This window comes from Tachyglossus aculeatus, chromosome 4 (assembly GCF_015852505.1).
Source record: "Tachyglossus aculeatus isolate mTacAcu1 chromosome 4, mTacAcu1.pri, whole genome shotgun sequence".
In the NCBI taxonomy this organism is placed as follows: domain Eukaryota; kingdom Metazoa; phylum Chordata; class Mammalia; order Monotremata; family Tachyglossidae; genus Tachyglossus; species Tachyglossus aculeatus.
The window spans coordinates 117,865,348-117,883,108 of record NC_052069.1 but is presented as its reverse complement, the minus strand read 5'-3'; the positions used below and the strand labels follow the sequence as shown (position 1 = coordinate 117,883,108).

Sequence of the window (17,761 nt, the reverse complement as noted above, 5' to 3'; positions counted from 1 at the left end):
GCAATCAGTGGCGTCCCAGAGGAAGTAGCGAAAGAAAGAAACCCGGCCACCGAAGCCGAAAAGGAGTTGGAAAAAGTCCTCTCCGGTGACCGTTTCCAGTGAGCGGTGGCTGGAATAGTGCATGCCCCATCCCCCCACCCTGGGGCTCCTCCCCTGCCTGCATCCGAGCCCCGCTGCCTCGGTTTCCCCCACCCCCAGCTGGGGGTCCTGCCAGACCTCCCCACAGAGCCCCCCGCCCCTGTATCCTGAAGCTAAATTGACTCAGAAAAAGCACCCTAACACTCTGCTCTTTCCCAGCTGTTGTCCACCCTCTTTCCCCCCACTCTTCCTTCCCGTGCCCCGACTCTGCCCCCCACCTCCTGAGGGGATTTTTTTTGCTGAGTCAGCTCCACGCTAACCGGTTCAAGCTGGAAACGTGACTCACATGGCCCAGCTTCCTGTGAGCATGGCCCTCTCTCTCTCCCCCTCTCTCTCTGAAGGCTTGGAGGCCGGAGGAGAAGCCCAGCTGGCCGGTCAGTCCCCACGCTGTTCCCAGAGCCGGGCCTAGGCTGGCTCGCTCACAGTAAGGGAAGCCGGACAAAGCAGATCTGCTGGTATAGGGCCGCCCCCAGCAGGCAGCAACAGACGCTCTGATCCCCTGCTCTGATCCCTGAGCCTGGAGGGACCTCCAGAGCCCATCTGGTCCAGCCCCCTGCCTCTAGGCCACAAATGCCTAGCCCAACCAGCCTAGAGAATCTTTTTTTTAAAGATCTCAGAGGAGAGCGAGTCCACAACCTCCCAGGATGACCCCTTTGATCTCTCTGGGGCCCAGGAAATTCTTCTTTAAGTCTAGCCCATTTCCCTCTCACTGCAGTTTAAGCCCAAAGCCTCTTTTCGGTCCCCTCTGGACATGGAGAACATGAATCGGGATCTTCCTCAGAAAGGCCTTCATTGGTTTGAAGAGTTATAGAGTTCCCCCTCTTGCACAAGCTAAACCCTGCCTTCTCTAGCCTCTTTTTTTTATGGTATTTGTTAAGCACTTACTGCATGCCAGGCTCTGTACTAAGTGCTGGGATAGATACAAGCTAATCAGGTTGGACACAATCCTTTTCCTACACAGAGCTCATAATCTTAATCCTTATTTTACTGAAGCGCAGAGAATTTAAGTGACCTACCTAAGGAAGCCAGGTCCTTCCGACTCTCAGGCCCGTGCTCTATCCCCTAGGCCATTCTGCCTCTCCTTGAAGAACCTATTTTCTATCCCTTTTGCCATCTTGGTTGTTCGTCTCTGGAGTCCGGCCCGACCTCGTCTCTCAGCTTCTGTGTTTACCCAGGCATGGGTGTTGCCATGTAGGTTTAATAGGCGGTTTTCCTCTCTGCTTCTGGCTGGGTGGTCTGGCACAGATGCCACCCCCCTGCCTTCAAGGAGAAGGATGTCTGCCCATCTGCCAGCTTTCCCTAGCTCCCTGGGTTTGCTAGTTTCAAGCTTGGCTCTGTATGTTCCACAAGTAAGTGTATTATGCAACACCACCAGGAAAACTCCCCACGGAGAGCTCAACCTCCTAGCCTCTGCACCCCACCACAGCTGCCTGCTGATCCATTAGTCCCCCACCCAGTACTGGGCCTGATGCTGCTTCTGCCTCTTGCCCTGCTGTTCCCTAGCAACAGTCGACAGGGTACCATTTCACCTGATTGCAAGCTGGTGAGACCCCCGGCCTCTCCAAGCCTCCGGTCCGGACTAATAGAGCCGCAGCAGGCGTTAGGATAGGATTAGGATAATAATAATAATTTTGGTATTTGTTAAGCGCTCACTCTGTGCCAAGCACTGTTCCAAGCTCTGGGGGAGATACAAGGTAATCAGGTTGTCTCACATGGGACTCACAGTCTTAATCCCCATTTTCCAGGTGAGGTAATTGAGGCACAGAGAAGTTAAGTGACTTGCTCAAAGTCACACAGCTGATAAGTGGTGGAGCCAGGATTAGAACCCACGACCTCTGTCTCCCAAGCCCACGCTGTTTCCACTGAGCAACACTGCTTCTTTTGGATCTTGTCTAAGGCCCCCGGCAAAACCAGTGACAAGTCCAGAACTGGAATGTAAGGCTTCTGGTAGCCTGGAAGTCCCCTGTGGGTAGGAATCACACCTACTGCATTGTACTTTCCCAGGCATTTAGTACAGAGGACTCTCCCAAGCACTTAGGACAGTGCTCTGCACATAGTAAGCATTCAATAAATACTATTGATTGGTTGATTGCTTTGCACACAATAAGTACTCAATAAATACCATAGATGGACTGATAGAACCCACAGCCAGAATTCTGGTCCATCTGGTCGATTCTGAGTTTGGCCAGTCTCCCTCTCCCCTCCCCCAACTTCGATTGCAGGTGGGACTTCAGGTAAGGTCCTGGCAGTCCCAGGAAAATAGGACTTTCCCACAAGAAAATAGCTATGGGGAAAGAGAAAACCCTGCCCCTTCCAGCCCCTCCTCCAAAATTCCACCTGCAGAGAAGGCTTCCTTGTGCTCAGGGAAAAGCCATGTTCCTGCAGTCCCCCCTCACCTATTCCTCCATCCCCCATCCCCAAGACCCCGCCCCCCTGGTACTTATACTCCCACCCTTCCCCAAAAAAAGCACCATTGTCTAATTACAGGGTTTGAGATCAATCAATCAATCAATCGTATTTATTGAGCGCTTACTGTGTGCAGAGCACTGTACTAAGTGCTTGGGAAGTACAAGTTGGCAACATGTAGGGACAGTCCCTACCCAACAGTGGGCTCACAGTCTAAAAGGGGGAGACAGAGAACAAAACCAAACATACTAACAAAATAAAATAGAATAGATATGTACAAGTAAAATAAATAAATAAATAGAGTAATAAATATGTACAAACATATATACATATATGCAGGTGCTGTGGGGAAGGGAAGGAGGTAAGATGGGGAGATGGAGAGGGGGACGAGGGGGAGAGGAAAGAAGGGGCTCAGTCTGGGAAGGCCTCCTGGAGGAGGTGAGCTCTCAGTAGGGCCTTGAAGGGAGGAAGAGAGCTAGGTTGGCGGATGGGCAGAGGGAGGGCATTCCAGGCCCGGGGGATGACGTGGGCCGGGGGTCGATGGCGGGACAGGCGAGAGAGGTACAGTGAGGAGATTAGTGGCAGAGGAACGGAGGGTGTGGGGTGGGCTGTAGAAGGAGAGAAGGGAGGTGAGGTAGGAGGGGGCGAGGTGATGGACAGCCTTGAAGCCCAGGGTGAGGAGTTTCTGCCTGATGCGCAGATTGATTGGTAGCCATTGGAGATTTTTGAGGAGGGGAGTAACATGCCCAGAACGTTTCTGGACAAAGACAATCCGGGCAGCAGCGTGAAGTATGGATTGAAGTGGGGAGAGACACGAGGATAGGAGATCAGAGAGAAGGCTGATGCAGTAGTCCAGACGGGATAGGATGAGAGCTTGAACAAGCAGGGTAGCGGTATGGATGGAGAGGAAAGGGCGGATCTTGGCAATGTTGTGGAGCTGAGACCGGCAGGTTATGGTGACAGCTTGGATGTGAGGGGTGAATGAGAGAGCGGAGTCGAGGATGACACCAAGGTTGCGGGCTTGTGAGATGGGAAGGATGGTAGTGCCGTCAACAGAGATGGGAAAGTCAGGGAGAGGGCAGGGTTTGGGAGGCAAGACAAGGAGTTCAGTCTTGGACATGTTGAGTTTTAGGTGGCGGGCAGACATCCAGATGGAGATGTCCTGAAGGCAGGAGGAGATGCGAGCCTGGAGAAGGGGGAGAGAGCAGGGGCAGAGATGTAGATTTGGGTGTCATCAGCGTAGAGATGTTAGTTGAAGCCGTGGGAGTGAATGAGGTCACCAAGGGAGTGCGTGTAGATCGACACGCTATCCTACCTCATGCCACCCTATCTCAGCTTGGCTTGGGAAGGTAAACCCTCCCTCCCATTTACACCCAGCCACGTCTTCAGGCCTCCTTGTCCATGGACTAGAGAGTTTCACCAATTGGCCATCAGTAAGGATGGGCTTGTGGCAGTCAGAAATAATTAATCAATGGTATTTACTGAACACTCACTGTGGGCCAAGTACTGTATTAAGCACTTGGGGGAGTTTGGGCAAGTAACAGACATGATAGCACTTGGAAATTCTTTCCCCATCTGTGTTCTCCTTAACCTTCACCCGGTGCTTCCTATAAGATAAAAATTGTTGTTCTTCCCATTTAAAGGTGGAGAAATAGAGACCACAGAGTTTGAGCAACTTAGTCAAGGTCTCCCAGCAGATCAAGGGCAAACCAAAATAATAAAGCCTTAAGGAGGGAACATGTTCTTATATTACTATCACTGATCCCATTTTCCCCTTACAATGTCCTTGAGAGGCAGATTGGGGCTAGGCCCCAAGTGTCCTGACTCCAGCCCAGGGTGCTGTCCATTAGACTGTGCTGACACCCAGCAGGGGGAAGGGGAGGCTGAGGTCCATGGCACAGAGTGGGGGTGAGCAGGAGAGCTGAAAGCTCTGCCCAGCCTCCAGTCAATCAATCTGTGGTATTTACTGAGCACTAACCCCATGCAGCGCACCATACTAAGCACTTGGGATGGTACAGAGAAGCAGCGTGGCTCAGTGGAAAGAGCACGGGCTTGGGAGTCAGGGGTCATGGGTTTGAATCCTGGCTCCGCCACTTGTCAGCTGTGTGGCCTAGGGCAAGCCACTTAACTTCTCTGTGCCTCTGTTACCTCATCTGTAAAATGGGGATTAAGACTGTGAGCCCCACGTGGGACAACCTGATCACCTTGTATCTCCCCCCTGAGCTTAGAACAGTGCTTCGCACATAACAAGTGCTTAACAAATACCATTAGTATTATTACTATTATTATTATTGCAATACAACAGAATTAGCAGACCCATTTCCTGCCCATAATGAGCTTACTCCACCCAGCCCAGCCAATTTCAGCCTCTTGGAGGTTGAAGACTCCCCCTTCCACCCTTTCCCCCTTCATCCACCCCAGTGAGAAGAAGTAGTAGAGTCTAGCACTGCGCAGTGTGGAGGGGCTGGGAACAAAGTGGGTGTGGAAGCTGAGGTGCTGTCGTTTGCTGGAGGTATCTTTTGCACTCTGCTCTTCAGCACTTCCCCTTCCCACTGCGGGGAGGCCCAGGAACGCTGCACCCCCAAGTCTGGCAGCCACTGCCGACCAACCAGATGGGGCCTTTTAAAAATGACAAACTGGTGTGTCTCACTGCCGGCCCCACGCCAACAACAACAAGCCTGCCTGCTCCCTCTCGGATTTTCCATGTGAATCCCAGTGTGTTTACTCTCCTGCCTTCGACTCAAACATTTCTGCTTCCCGAGAATCGGGGGTGGGGTGGGGCAGGGAGGCATGAGGGGGCAACCATATCCCTCCTGTGGGAATGACCCAGGGGTTTCCCAACTCCTCCACTCTCCCTTCCTCCTCCACCCCAATCACAGAAAGGGTCCATTGGCTAGACTCATAACTTCTCCGGGAAACTTTTACACTAGGAAATACAGTGCTGACCCCAGAGAACTGGAATTATAGTAGCAGGACATCTGCCCCAGAACCACCAATTCAGTCAGTCTCCACAGTGGATGAATGGGCGGACGAGGCTTGCAAGGACTTGAAGTTTTCCCTGTGTCCACACTGAGGGGGTGGGACCTTGGAGGAGTTGGGAAGATCCTGCCCATGGGTTTGGAAGATCCTGTTGGAATCCCCTCCTGAGACCTCCCAGGAGCCACCATGGAGAGCCAGAAATGTTCAGAACCTGAAGGGCTCGTGGGGAGCGTCCCACCGGCAGAAACCCAGAAACTCTCTGTGATCACACCCTGAAGCCGCCACCCTGACTGTCACCCTCTGGTGTCGCTGAACAAGCACCCACGTAATGTGACAGAAAGGGCAGGGAATGCGGTATATTGTTATATTGTACTCTTCCAAGTAGAGAAGTAAGTAGAGAAGCAGCGTGGCTCAGTGGAAAGAGCATGGGCTTTGGAGTCAGAGGTCATGGGTTCAAATCCCGGCTCCGCCAATTGTCGGCTGTGTGACTTTGGGCCAGTCACTTCACTTCTCTGGGCCTCAGTGACCTCATCTGTCAAATGGGGATGAAGACTGTGAGCCCTCCGTGGGGCAACCTGATCACCTTGTAACCTCCCCAGGGCTTAGAACAGTGCTTTGCACATAGTAAGTGCTTAATAAATGCCATTATTATTATTTCCATGTGCTTAGTACGGTGCTCTGCACACAATAAGCACTCAGCACTCAATAAATATGATCGACTGACTTACAGGACAGTCCAAACCCAGGTGTCCTCTGTCCCCCAGTTCTACTGTCACTGCAGCATTACTTTAATTTAGTTATAGAGGGGAACACCGACTCTGGCCACCAGCATCCTGGGCCCCTTTGATGTGCTTCTTTGTCCACAGGGTGAACAAGGGGATGATGGGAAGACAGAGGGTTCCCCTGGACCTCCTGGAGACAGGGTAAGCTACCACTCCTGCACCCTCATCTTCTACTGTCACCCAGGGCGGCCTCTGCCTGAGGCATCGATGGGTGGGGGCGGGGGAGACCGTGGATCGTTGGATGGAGGACTTGAGGGAGTGGGGAGATGGGAACGGCCCACCTGCCTGATGTATGACTGCCTTGTGTGTTGCAGGGTCCGGTTGGTGACCGAGGAGACCGTGGAGAGCACGGGGAGCCGGGTTACCCAGTAAGCCCTGTGATAGACCCCTCTTTACAGCCCCGCCTCCTCCTGGGAGGAAGCCGATGGCTTGACTTGGCTCCTTGAGAGCCTCCCCACCCTTCTTCAACCTGTCATTACCTAGGTGGCTTCTTCTCCAGCCTAAAGTTAAAGAGATGCTCCTTTCCCATTCCTCCTACCCAGCAACTGTGCAGAGATCAGCCACCGAGGGATGGAGGGAAGGGAGAAGGGGAGGAGGGCCGGGGCATTAATCTCACTGCCAGTGTCCGTTTCATTTCAGGGCCAGGAAGGTCTTGAAGGAAGCCGAGGCAAAGCGGGCCAGCAAGGTCTGCCCGTAAGTGATCTCCACAGGATCTGTCTTCCCCACCTGTGCTGTCTGCATCATTGTGTGCCTCTGTGTGTCTGCCTGCCTGCTTGTGTGCCTTTGTGAGTCTGCCTGCACGCTTCTGTGCCTGTGTGCCTGTGTTTTCCAGACTGTGAGCCCACCGTTGGGTAGGGACTGTCTCTATATGTTGCCAACTTGTACTTCCCAAGCGCTTAGTACAGTGCTCTGCACACAGTAAGCACTCAATAAATACAATTGATTGATTGATTGATTGTGTGTCTACCTGCACGCTTGTGTGCCTCTGTGGGTCTCCCTATATTTTTTTATAGCATTTGTTAAGTGCTTACAGTGTTCCAGGCACTGTACTAAGTGCCGGGGTAGATACAAGATAATCAGGTGGGATACAGTCCCTGTCCCACATGGAGTTCACAGTCTTAATCCCCATTTTACAGATGAGGGAACTAAGGCACAGACAAGTGAGGTGACTTGTCCAAGGTCACACAGCAGACAAGTGGCGGAGCCAGGATTAGGAAGGGCTAGGAGAGGCCTAAAGGAAAAGGGGATATGGAAGGGGAGGATGGGCGGGCAGGAGACTCCTTTCCTGATCCTGTGTTTCTTAGAAGTTGGGACTTCATCAATCCCTAGAGCGCCACTCACTCAGTAAGGCCTTGGGGTTGGCACGACTAGTATAGCTTCAAGGGACCACCCCCAGCCCGACCTCAGAGTGGCTCATTTACTGAAGTTCCCTTTAAGGTGAAGCAGCATGGCCTACTGGAAAGAGCGTGGGCCTGGGAATCGGAGGACCTAGGTTCTAATCCTGGCCCTACCAGTAGCTTGCTGTGTGACCTTGAGCAACTCGTTTAATTTCTCTGTGCTTCAGTTTCCTCAACTGTAAAATAGGGATGCAGTTCCTGTTCTCCCTCCTACTAAGTCTGTGGGCATCATGCGGGACAGGGACTGTGTCCGACCTAATTAACATGTACCTACCCGAGTGCTTAGATTAATGTTTGACAATAGTAAGCACTTAAAAAATACTATAAAAGGCCTGGGGTTTTTTTCAGGGGGGTGGGCAATAGGGCAGCTCCCACGCTGGGATGTGGACTCCCCAGCTCCTGGAAACCTCAGTAGTAAGCTCAGAGCCAGTCCCTGTGAACTTAGTCTCCTGGGCTGGTCAATTCTGTCTGGTCCTGTACTTTGGGGGCTCCTTCTGCATCCACCACTGGGGAGCAGCCATCTCAGCACCCCAGATTTCCCCAGGAAGGAGCGGTTATCTCCTGGTCGAGGGTGGGAAGACAGAGCTCACTAGAGCCCAGGATCCGGAGTTCCCAGCCCTTCAGCAACACAACCTCTCTGGGCCCCTCCCCTCCCGGGATCCCCCAAGATACCTGCCCTTCTCCCCCTACCCCGGCCAAGAGTTGCTTCTCTTAATTGGTTCCACATGGACCCCGGCTGTCAGCTGGCGACCGCTCCCCCCAGCTTCTGCCAGGAGACAATTCCAAGCAGACGTTTGTGTGTCTTGTCTTGCCTTCCAGGGGCACCCTGGACCACCAGGCCAACCAGGACCCAAGGGATCCAAAGGCGAAGAGGTAAGTGCTTCCCCCCAACCCTTCCCCCAGCCCCCGCCAAAGCAGCGGGTCACAGGTCCTGGGAGACCCCCAAAGAAGGGGAGCTGTTGGTATGGGTTAGCTTCTTCAGACACCAAGCTGGCTGGGCATGAGGCTAGAAATCTTGTCTGCTGGCTGGGCACTGAAGCTAGAAATCTTGTCTGCTGGCTCAACCCATGACAGGAAGGCCTGAAAGTTCTCTTCTAAAGTATGTCGGGTGTGTGTATGTGCCTGCCTCTATGTGTCTGCATGATTGTGTGATTCTGTCCACCTGCACGCTTGTGTGCCTCTGTGAGTCTCCCTACATTTTTTATGGTATTTGTTAAGTGCTTACTATGTGCCAGGCACTGTACTAAGCATGGGGGTAGATACTAGATAATCAGGTTGTCCCACATGGGGCTCACACCCTTAATCCCCATTTTACAGATGAGGTAACTGAGGCACCGAAAAGCGACTTGCCTAAGGTAACATACCAGACAAGTGGCAGAGGCAGAATTAGAACCTAGGCCTTCTTACTCCCAGGCCCGTGCTCTATCCATTAGGCCATGCTGCTTGTGTGCCTACAGAGATCTCTGTGTCTGTCTAAATATGTCTCAGGGTACCTGGGTGTCTGTAGGAGGATGGACACTCTCTTTCTGCAGCTCTCTCTTGGCCTCTCTCTCTCTCTCTCTCTCTCTTTCTTTCACCACAACTGCTGTCTCTGCTATTGAGGAAATGAGAGCTTCCCAAGTGTGGAGCTCAGGTTGAGCAGACTCTGAATTAAGCATCTCGACTCAGGATTCCCAGCCCTAAATAATAATAATAATAATGGCATTTGTTAAGCGCTTACTATGTGCCAAGCACTGTTCTAAGCACTGGTCAGGGGGGGATATAAGGTAATCAGGTTGTCCCACATGAGGCTCACAGTCTTTATCCCCATTTTACAGATGAGGTAACTGAAACCCAGAGAAGTTAAGTGACTTGCCCAAAGTCACACAGCAGACAAGTGGCGAAGCTGGGATTAGAACCCATGACCTCTGACTCCCAAGCCTGGGCTCTTTCCACTGAGCCACGCTGCTTCCTTAAAGCAAGACCCCAGTAGGGATTAGCTCAGTCCCTCCCTTTGCCAACCTGTCCCCAGCGCTCCAGGCGGCCCACTGCTGAGGCTGGCTCCTGAGGAAACCAGGTTCCCCTCTCCCTCTCTGCTCTCCACCAGGCCCCCGCAGAATGAGTTCCCTCACCATAGTTTTCCTGGGCTGGTTCTCCTGATGCAGTTCCACCCCAGTCACAGCCCTGCCACTGGCTCCCAGCTTCTGGCAGCTCTCAGCTTCTGGCAGCTCCCAGCTCCCAGTTCTGAGGAAACTGGGGGACAGAGGTCCTGCAGCCCAAAGCCAGTCTGCAGAACCCTTTGGGATGGACAGAAGAGGGCTTGGAGAGCCCTAGAACTTGCGTGTCCTGATCGGAGGACAGGAAGTCCTGCTTGTGGGACCCAGCCCAAGTCCTCTGGCCCTGTCCTTCACTAGACTCTCTGCCTGGGCCCCTTGGACAGTATAGCCCTAGTCCCCACACCCATCTGTCTGGGAAGACTCCACTCCAGTGCCATCTTTACCTGCCAGGTGTGCTCCTCCACCTCTCCGTAAGCCCCCTCTCCACTTCCACATGTGGCAGGATGCCCAGCCCTAGCCCTCTCAGGGGAGGCAATCTGAAGGCTGCTGGAATTCCCACGACTAGACCCCTCCCCACAAAACCCAGCTCCCTAGCTCCCCAGCGTCCCAAGCACACTCTGGCCCCGGGCAGCATCTGCGTGGACTGAGCTCATCTCTGGCTTGCAGGGCCTGAAAGGGAAGCAAGGCAAGCGTGGGGAAGCTGGCAGTCGGGGGATGCAGGTGAGCAGCCCCTCCCGTCCCCATTCCTGTTCCTCCACCCTCTTCCCTACTTCCCATCCTCCCTCCCTTGGCCCTCCGGCCCTCACCAGCTCCTTCGGCATTCCCAGGGCCCGGTGGGGCATCCCGGGCCACGGGGCGTGGTGGGGAGACAAGGCCAAGAAGGGCTCCCCGGACCGGATGGGATTCCTGGCAGGGACGGCCGAGTGGGACCGCAGGTGAGTCTTACAGAGGGCCTGGATCTCCACTGCCTCCCCACTTAGGTGCAGACGCGGGGCTAGGTTGGGGTGGGAGTGGGAAGGGGTCGAACAGAAGGAGACAAAGATGTCAGAGCCAGGGGATTGAGGACTCAGAGATCCCTGGAGACCCCTGGAGCTAGCTCTGCCGGGTGGTCCTGATGCCTCCCCACTTCCAGGCCTCAGGGCCCAGGAGAGGAACCCAGAGAGTCCATCCCTGTCTAGATCCTATGCCCCCTCCTAGAGCAAAAAGTCTCCTGTCTCCCAATATGTCCATTGACAGCAAGTCCATGGTCTCTATAGGCCTTCCATTCCACCATCACTGATGGGACACTTTTCCCAAAGTCAAACAAGAATCCCTCATCAGTCAATCAATTGATGGTATTTGTGGAGTGCTTACTGTGTGCAGTGAACTGTACTAAGTGCTTGGGAAACTGACTGTAGGCAGGGACTGTGTTTGTTTATTGTTATATCATACTCTCCCAAGCACTTAGTACAATGCCCTGCACACAGTAAGGGCTCAATAAATACAATTAAATGAATGAATAAATGAATGAATGAATGAATACAACACAACAGAGTTAAGAGGCCCGATCCCTGCCCACAAGTCATGGTCCAGCCTCAGCCAGCCAGAGCTAGACGCTCTCTCACCCTTGAACCCCCAACGTCCCGGGCCCTCACCTGCTAACCTGATCCATTCACTCTGTTCTTTCAGGGGGAACAGGGAGAAGATGGGGAAGTTGGCATCACCGGCCCTACTGGGAAGAGAGGGAATCCCGGTGTGGGCGGCCTGCCCGGAGCTCAGGGACCCCCGGGGTTCAAGGTCAGTCTATCCCCTACCTCCCACCCCATCTCTGGCTCTGGGACTGCTCCAAGGAATGCCAGCTTGCCCATCTCCTGCCCCAGCCTCTTGCCCCAGCCCAGCCTCCCTTAGGGCTCTGGCTCTGGGAAAGGCTTGGACGCCCCCACGGGGGTCTGGGCTCCCAGTCTTCCAGTTTCCTGGGGTCTTCCTAGAAGCCAGGAAATCCAGAAAGTCTGGACCAGCCTGGTGCCATTATTTTCCATCCACCTGGCGCTGTTCCTCTGTCCAGGGTCACCCTCTGGCGACCGTGGAGAGAGCAGCCGGGTGGCTAGGCCAGACCGGAGGGGCCGTTGCTGGGTCTCCTTGGAACTAGATCCAAATAGTCCACGTAACTGATCAACCGCAGCCCCCTCAGCGCCCTATGACCCTTCCCGGGGGCTGGTCTGATGTCCCCCTGAAACCCACCCATCCCTAGACCAACCCCCCTGAGCGCTCCCCTTCCAGCATCATACAAGACTGATATCCTTATACATATTTACATATTATTACATACATTACATTACATTATATTACATTACATATATTACACATACTTGTACATACTTACTATTCTATTTATTTTGTTAATGATGTGCATCTAGCTTTAATTCTATTTGTTCTGACAATTTGACACCTGTCCGCATGTTTTGTTTTGTTGTCTGTCTCCCCCTTCTAGACTGTGAGCCCGTTTTGGGGTAGGGGCCGTCCCTATATGTTGTCAACTTGTACTTCCCAGGCGCTTAGTACAGTGCTCTGCACACAGTAAGCGCTCAATAAATACGATTGAATGAATGAATGAATATCCCCAATCTCCTGGGCTCTGAGTCACCCCCTCTCACCTCATCTCCTTCTATGTAATTTGCTTGTGTCTCTTCAAGGGTGAAAACGGGTTACCCGGGCCACCGGGTCCCACAGGAAAGCGAGGGACAGAGGGAGGAACAGGGCTTCCCGGAAGCCAGGGGGAGCCAGGATCCAAGGGCCGGCCGGTGAGTGACCTTCACCTCCGAGTGGGTTAGCTGGGGTCTGCCTTCTAATTTGCCTTGCTCTGTGACCTGAGGCAGGGTAAGAAGACCCCTCTCAGGGTAAGTGCACAGGTCTAGAGGCAGGGAAGCTGTTGTCTTGGGAGGGTTGGGGGGAAGTAGGTGTCACACACTGGAGTCTGGACCGGAGAAACACAGTGCCTGTCCCTCCTCCCAGCATCTGGGGGGCAAGAAGGGAGCACAGAAGCTTTGGAGAGAAGCAGCAGGAGTGGGAGGGGCCAGGAGGCCTGTGGTGAGATCAGGCCGCAGGGAATTTCCCGCCAAGCTGGGCCATCTGGGCAGAATGGAGCTATTCCCCAACAAATCAGGCCAACAGGGCTCGGGGGGTCTCTACGGAGGATAAAAGCCGGCCCACCTCTGTCAGCAGTCAGGGGTGATCAGAGACCCTTTGGGTGGCTCTACCGATGGACAAAGCCAGAAGCAAATCCCAACAAATTGCAATCCAATGAAACTGGATGCCCATCTTGCTGGCATTTCTCCGGGCCTGGAACTAGAAAAAGGGGAAGTTGTGAATCCCCATCCCCCAAGACCCAGGCTGGCCATTCTCTCTATCAACCACCCCAGAGTTCCTGCTACACTTTGATGGAGGACGGGAACCAGGGTGGGGATGCCACTGGGATGGGGTGGGGGGGGCGTCAAAAGGATCTAAAGAACAGAAAGATGATGCTGTTATAGGAGAAAAGCATCTGGTTGAGGTGGGGATGGGGTGGAGAAGAGAAGGAAGAGAGCAGATTCTGATGGGCAGAGGGAGCGGGGTTGGTGTGGGAGTAGCTGGTGAGGGGGATAGCAGTGAAACCGAAAAGGTTGAGGAGAGGGGGAAATTGGGGCCAAAGGAAAAAAAGCCCATCTGAGTGCCCCTGGGGACTGCATTGTTGAGGTACAGTGCTGCCCTGGGCCCGGCCTCTCTGAGTTGCCCACAGTGTTCTCACTGATTCCTTAAGGACCTGGGCCTCCAACATAGGTTGGAAACTTGGGGTTTTTCTGCCTTGGCAATAAGGAGCTGCTGAGAAAGCCCCAGCTGATGGGAGTCGGCATGGCTCAGGAATTTTCCGTGGAGGCAGATGCTGAACTGCCAATTTGTGGCTCCTGGCTTCTGGTCCCGTCAGCCACTCCCCAGGCCAGGCGGGACCAGGACCCTGTGGTGGAGGAGAGATCTCTCGCCAGGAGGGGCTGACCATGGGGCCCAGGCACAGGGGAGGGGACAGTATGACTCCTGCCTGGAGCTCCTGAAGACCATCCCTGGCCCCTACCCCACCTCCTCTCAGGTCCATCACTGCCTCAGTCTGTTCAGCTGGAAAATGGGAGGCTAATCATGAGGGATGACTGAAACTCAGCAGCTTCATCAACCCCAGAGTCTAACCCAGAAATCCTGACCATCCCCACCCCAATTCCAAGGCTAAGTATGGGAACCTTCCAACCTCCTGGCCAGTTCGAGCCTGTCCCCGGGAGTCAGGGCTCCTGGGTCTTTGTCTAGCATTGCCAAGGGCATTGAGCTGTCTCAAGCTGTCCTCTCTCTGGGCCTCAGTTTCCCATGTCTGCCAGTACCCAAGTGAGGCTACCAGGGCTACTGTGGGTTATAAGTTGATGTCAAGCAGTGGCTGCAAGGTGAGCTGAGCCTGAGGCCCCAAGGGCAAGGTGGGGCAACCTGAGGAAAGACTGCTGGGAGACAGCTGATTTGTTTAGGGGTGGGAGGGCAAGGGATTCAGATAGACTCCTGGCATGCTGCCATCAGGAGCCCAGTGGAGGGTAGAGGGACATCCTCTAAGAGTGGAGGCTTCGGGAAGACTGTGCTAGCAAAAGGGTGACTCAAAACTGGCTAATGAGAAATGTAAAACCGACACGACAGTCTTCTCGGATGGAAGGAGCACACTGGTCTTCTCACCCCAAGATCATTCGGGCAATGCTAACAGCTCACCATGTGGGGGTCAGCCTGGGACACATAACAGAACACGCCCCACACTCCACATGGCTCCCAGAGCTGCTGGAGAAGGGATGGAGGGAGGATTGGAGGGAGGAAATTTGGTCCTGGAGAACAAGAAGCTTTTATTATCCCTCTAATGCCCAATGGACCTAAGGACATCTTGAGACCACCACACTCCTACCTGCACGCCCAGCTGGATGACAGTTTGGCTGGCAGCTGGACAAATCTTCTCTTTGGGTCCATTTTTATCAGCAGTTTTCTTTTTCCCAGAGTCTGATTTCCTTTAGCCTCAGTCTGACTTCTTCCAGACCCTGAATCTGGAGTCAGGGCAGGTTCTCCTGCCAGCTCTCAGTGGAACAGAATTTGGAATCAATCAATCAATCATATTTACTGAGTGTTTACATTGTACACTGCACTGTATTAAGTGACTTGGAGAGTATAAGAGAGTTAGTAGACACGCTCCCTGCCCACAAGGACCTTACCATCTAGAAGAAATGGGCAAGCTGAAGAGGGACAAGGAACTCCCCAAAATCGGGCTTTTCCAAGGATGAGACTGTAGACTCAAGGAATGTGTTTACCAACTCTGTTATGTTGCACTCTACCAAGAGCTTAATACAGTGCTATGCACACAGTATGCACTCAATAAATTTGATCGATTAGAAATTAGGAATTGATTGATGAGGCACAACTTTCCTGAGCTGCTTAAACTTTCCAGCATTCCGGTGCCCTTCCCATCACTCAGGAGACCCAAGAGAAATCAGAATCAAGTCCAAGTCCCGATGGCCCATAGTCTCCCCATCTGCGACTTGGGCATCACGCTCTGTCCCAGCCCCCACTACTACCCAGATCTCGATGTGACTCCGCAGTGGGCTGGATCCAGACCTCTTATGCCCGGGGCTTTCCAGCTCCCCCAGCTCCCCTAATATAGCTCCTCAGCCCAGGCCTCAGACCTCTTCCGCTCTCTCACATAGCTCTGCTTGGTTTTCACAGGGGGACTTTGGCGAGATGGGCTTCCCGGGGATCGCAGGCCTGTTTGGCCCCAAGGTAACTGTGGCAGTCGGTCGTCGCTGGCAAGGCTTGTCAGGACCTTCTCGGGCCCCGGGCTGTTCCAACCGAGCCATGGAGCAGGGGTCCCTTGGTGCCTGAGCAAAATCAGGTGCCGGGGTAGGTGTCCGGGTTCATGAAAGAGGTAGAGGCTGGTCAAGACAAGGCCGGTAACTCCTGACCTAGACCCCTGAAGTGCCAGCTTGCCAGGGGCCACTGACCCGGCAGGACCACACCTCCTTGCAGCAGAACAATGGGACCAGCCCCATGCAGCACCTAACACCATTCCTCTCTTCACTGGAGGAGAGCTGTCTGGGGTTGCCTGGGAGGTCCCCCCTTACCCCAGCCCCCCTGGACTGGATGGTCAAAGGCTCCAGGGCAGGACTCCTCAGCACACAGATGCCCGAGGAGAACCCCGTCTCTCCTGACTAGGGGCTACCTGGGCCCAGACCCCAGGGCCATCCAGATTGATTCATTCATTCAATCATATTGAGCACTTACTGTGTGCAGAGCACTGTACTAAGCGCTTGGAAAGTACAAGTTGGCAACATATAGAGACGGTCCCTACCCAACAACGGGCTCACAGTCTAGAAGGGGGAGACAGACAACAAAACAAAACATGTAGATAGGTGTCAAAGTCGTCAGAACAAATAGAATTAAAGCTAAATGGATCCAGTTCAGACCCAAATCCCAGGGCCTTGGGTGGAACTAGAGCAGATCCAGTGGTTTGGGATCTGAGAATCTCCCTGTCAGTCCCACCCAACTCTGAGGGAGGAGCTTTTTCCAAGAGCTTCTTCTGATTGGCTTTTGGTGTAAGAGTCACCTTCTCCCTAGTTTTCCCCTACCCCCATCTTCCTGTCCAGGCTCCAGCCATCACCATTGACATCAGCAGGAGGTGGGTGGCTGGAGGGGAGATGGAAGTCAAAGATTACCCCCCAGTAATGTGACACTAGTTCACCCCCAAAAAGCTCGTGTTTGGGGAGGGGCACATCCATGAGCATGTGGGGAGGGGGCTGAGAATTGCTCCATTTTTGCACTGCAGGGGCCTCCAGGAGATCTCGGTTTCAAAGGAATCCAGGGCCCCAGGGGTCCCCCAGGCCTGATGGTGAGTTCCTTGAGTTTTGATTCTTCTCACACTTGACCCTCTCACTTGGTCCCCCTGGATAGCCCAGGGGTCAGGCTTGGAGCCAGCCCAATCCCAGCATTAAGGTCAGGGGCATGCAGGCTGATGGGGCACAATTCTGACCGGGCCATGGGGACTCACCTGAGCCAGTGAGCCAAGCTAGGTCAGGCTGGGTGTTCCCTGTTCCTGCAAGACCGAGTCATTGGTACCTGTCCACTGTTGTGCTTGTGCCAGGGACACAGACCCTTATGCTAGACATGATTCATCTCAGTGCATCCTTCAGGTCACCGTGACTTTGATTAGTTCCTCTGGCTTCCTTTTACTCTTCCCTCCTTCTCCCCATCTCCTTCCCCGACTGTGCCCCCACCCCCTAATTCGCCATCCAAGCTAGGAGAGCATCTGCTCTGTCACTCCCTCCCTGCTGTTGCCAGCGACTCCCCTGCCACTCCCACCCCCAGGGACAGAGGAGGAACTGTCTGGAGACCCACATTTACAGACCTTGCTGTCTCTGCCCCTCTAGGGACAGGAAGGTGTCATCGGCCCACTGGGGATCCTGGGGCCCACTGGACTCCCGGTGAGTTTTCCTTTCCCTGGAAGTATGGAATAATGCACCAGAAAGGGGGATGGGAGGCTCCTGGGTCCCCTCCTCAGCCCCTGCCCCAGCTCATGAGCTCCTCCCCTACCCACCATCCCTGGGCTACCCCCATCAAAGGAAAAAGTGTCTTCTGGTAGATCCTCTAGCATTCTCTGCCCCGAATGCACTGATGCACTGTGTTTGCTCACAGGGCCCCAAAGGGGATGAGGGGAGTCGAGGTGAAATGGTAAGGACGTGAACTGGGGGGAAACGGTAAGGACTGGGGAGGGATGGGGGGGTTCCAGAGGCCACTTGGAGGCTGTGGGGTGAGGGCCAGGTCAGGGGCCCCAGTGGCCCCAAAGCCTGTCACTCTCACTCCTTCTCTCCATTTCTCTCTGCAGGGACTTCAAGGCCCGAGGGTGAGTGTCTCTTGGCCTGCCTCACTGTTGGGGGGGGGTGGGGAGGGAGGAAGTTCGGGGGGGTGAGCTGAATCGGGATGAGAGAAGCCTGGGCAGGTCCCCAGGCCC

At 54.0% G+C, this 17,761-nt stretch overlaps 1 protein-coding gene across 1 annotated transcript in view; it reads left to right on the top strand.

Moving 5' to 3' along the window:
• COL27A1 (collagen type XXVII alpha 1 chain) overlaps positions 1-17,761 on the top strand; it is a 222,490-nt gene that overhangs the window by 192,460 nt on the left and 12,269 nt on the right. The window contains exons 42-54 of the mRNA XM_038745686.1: positions 6,390-6,446; positions 6,620-6,673; positions 6,945-6,998; positions 8,522-8,575; positions 10,405-10,458; positions 10,566-10,673; positions 11,407-11,514; positions 12,411-12,518; positions 15,484-15,537; positions 16,580-16,642; positions 17,181-17,234; positions 17,446-17,481; positions 17,636-17,653. Of these exons, the coding sequence (XP_038601614.1) occupies positions 6,390-6,446; positions 6,620-6,673; positions 6,945-6,998; positions 8,522-8,575; positions 10,405-10,458; positions 10,566-10,673; positions 11,407-11,514; positions 12,411-12,518; positions 15,484-15,537; positions 16,580-16,642; positions 17,181-17,234; positions 17,446-17,481; positions 17,636-17,653 (822 nt within the window). The remainder of the gene's footprint in view (positions 1-6,389; positions 6,447-6,619; positions 6,674-6,944; positions 6,999-8,521; positions 8,576-10,404; positions 10,459-10,565; positions 10,674-11,406; positions 11,515-12,410; positions 12,519-15,483; positions 15,538-16,579; positions 16,643-17,180; positions 17,235-17,445; positions 17,482-17,635; positions 17,654-17,761) is intronic.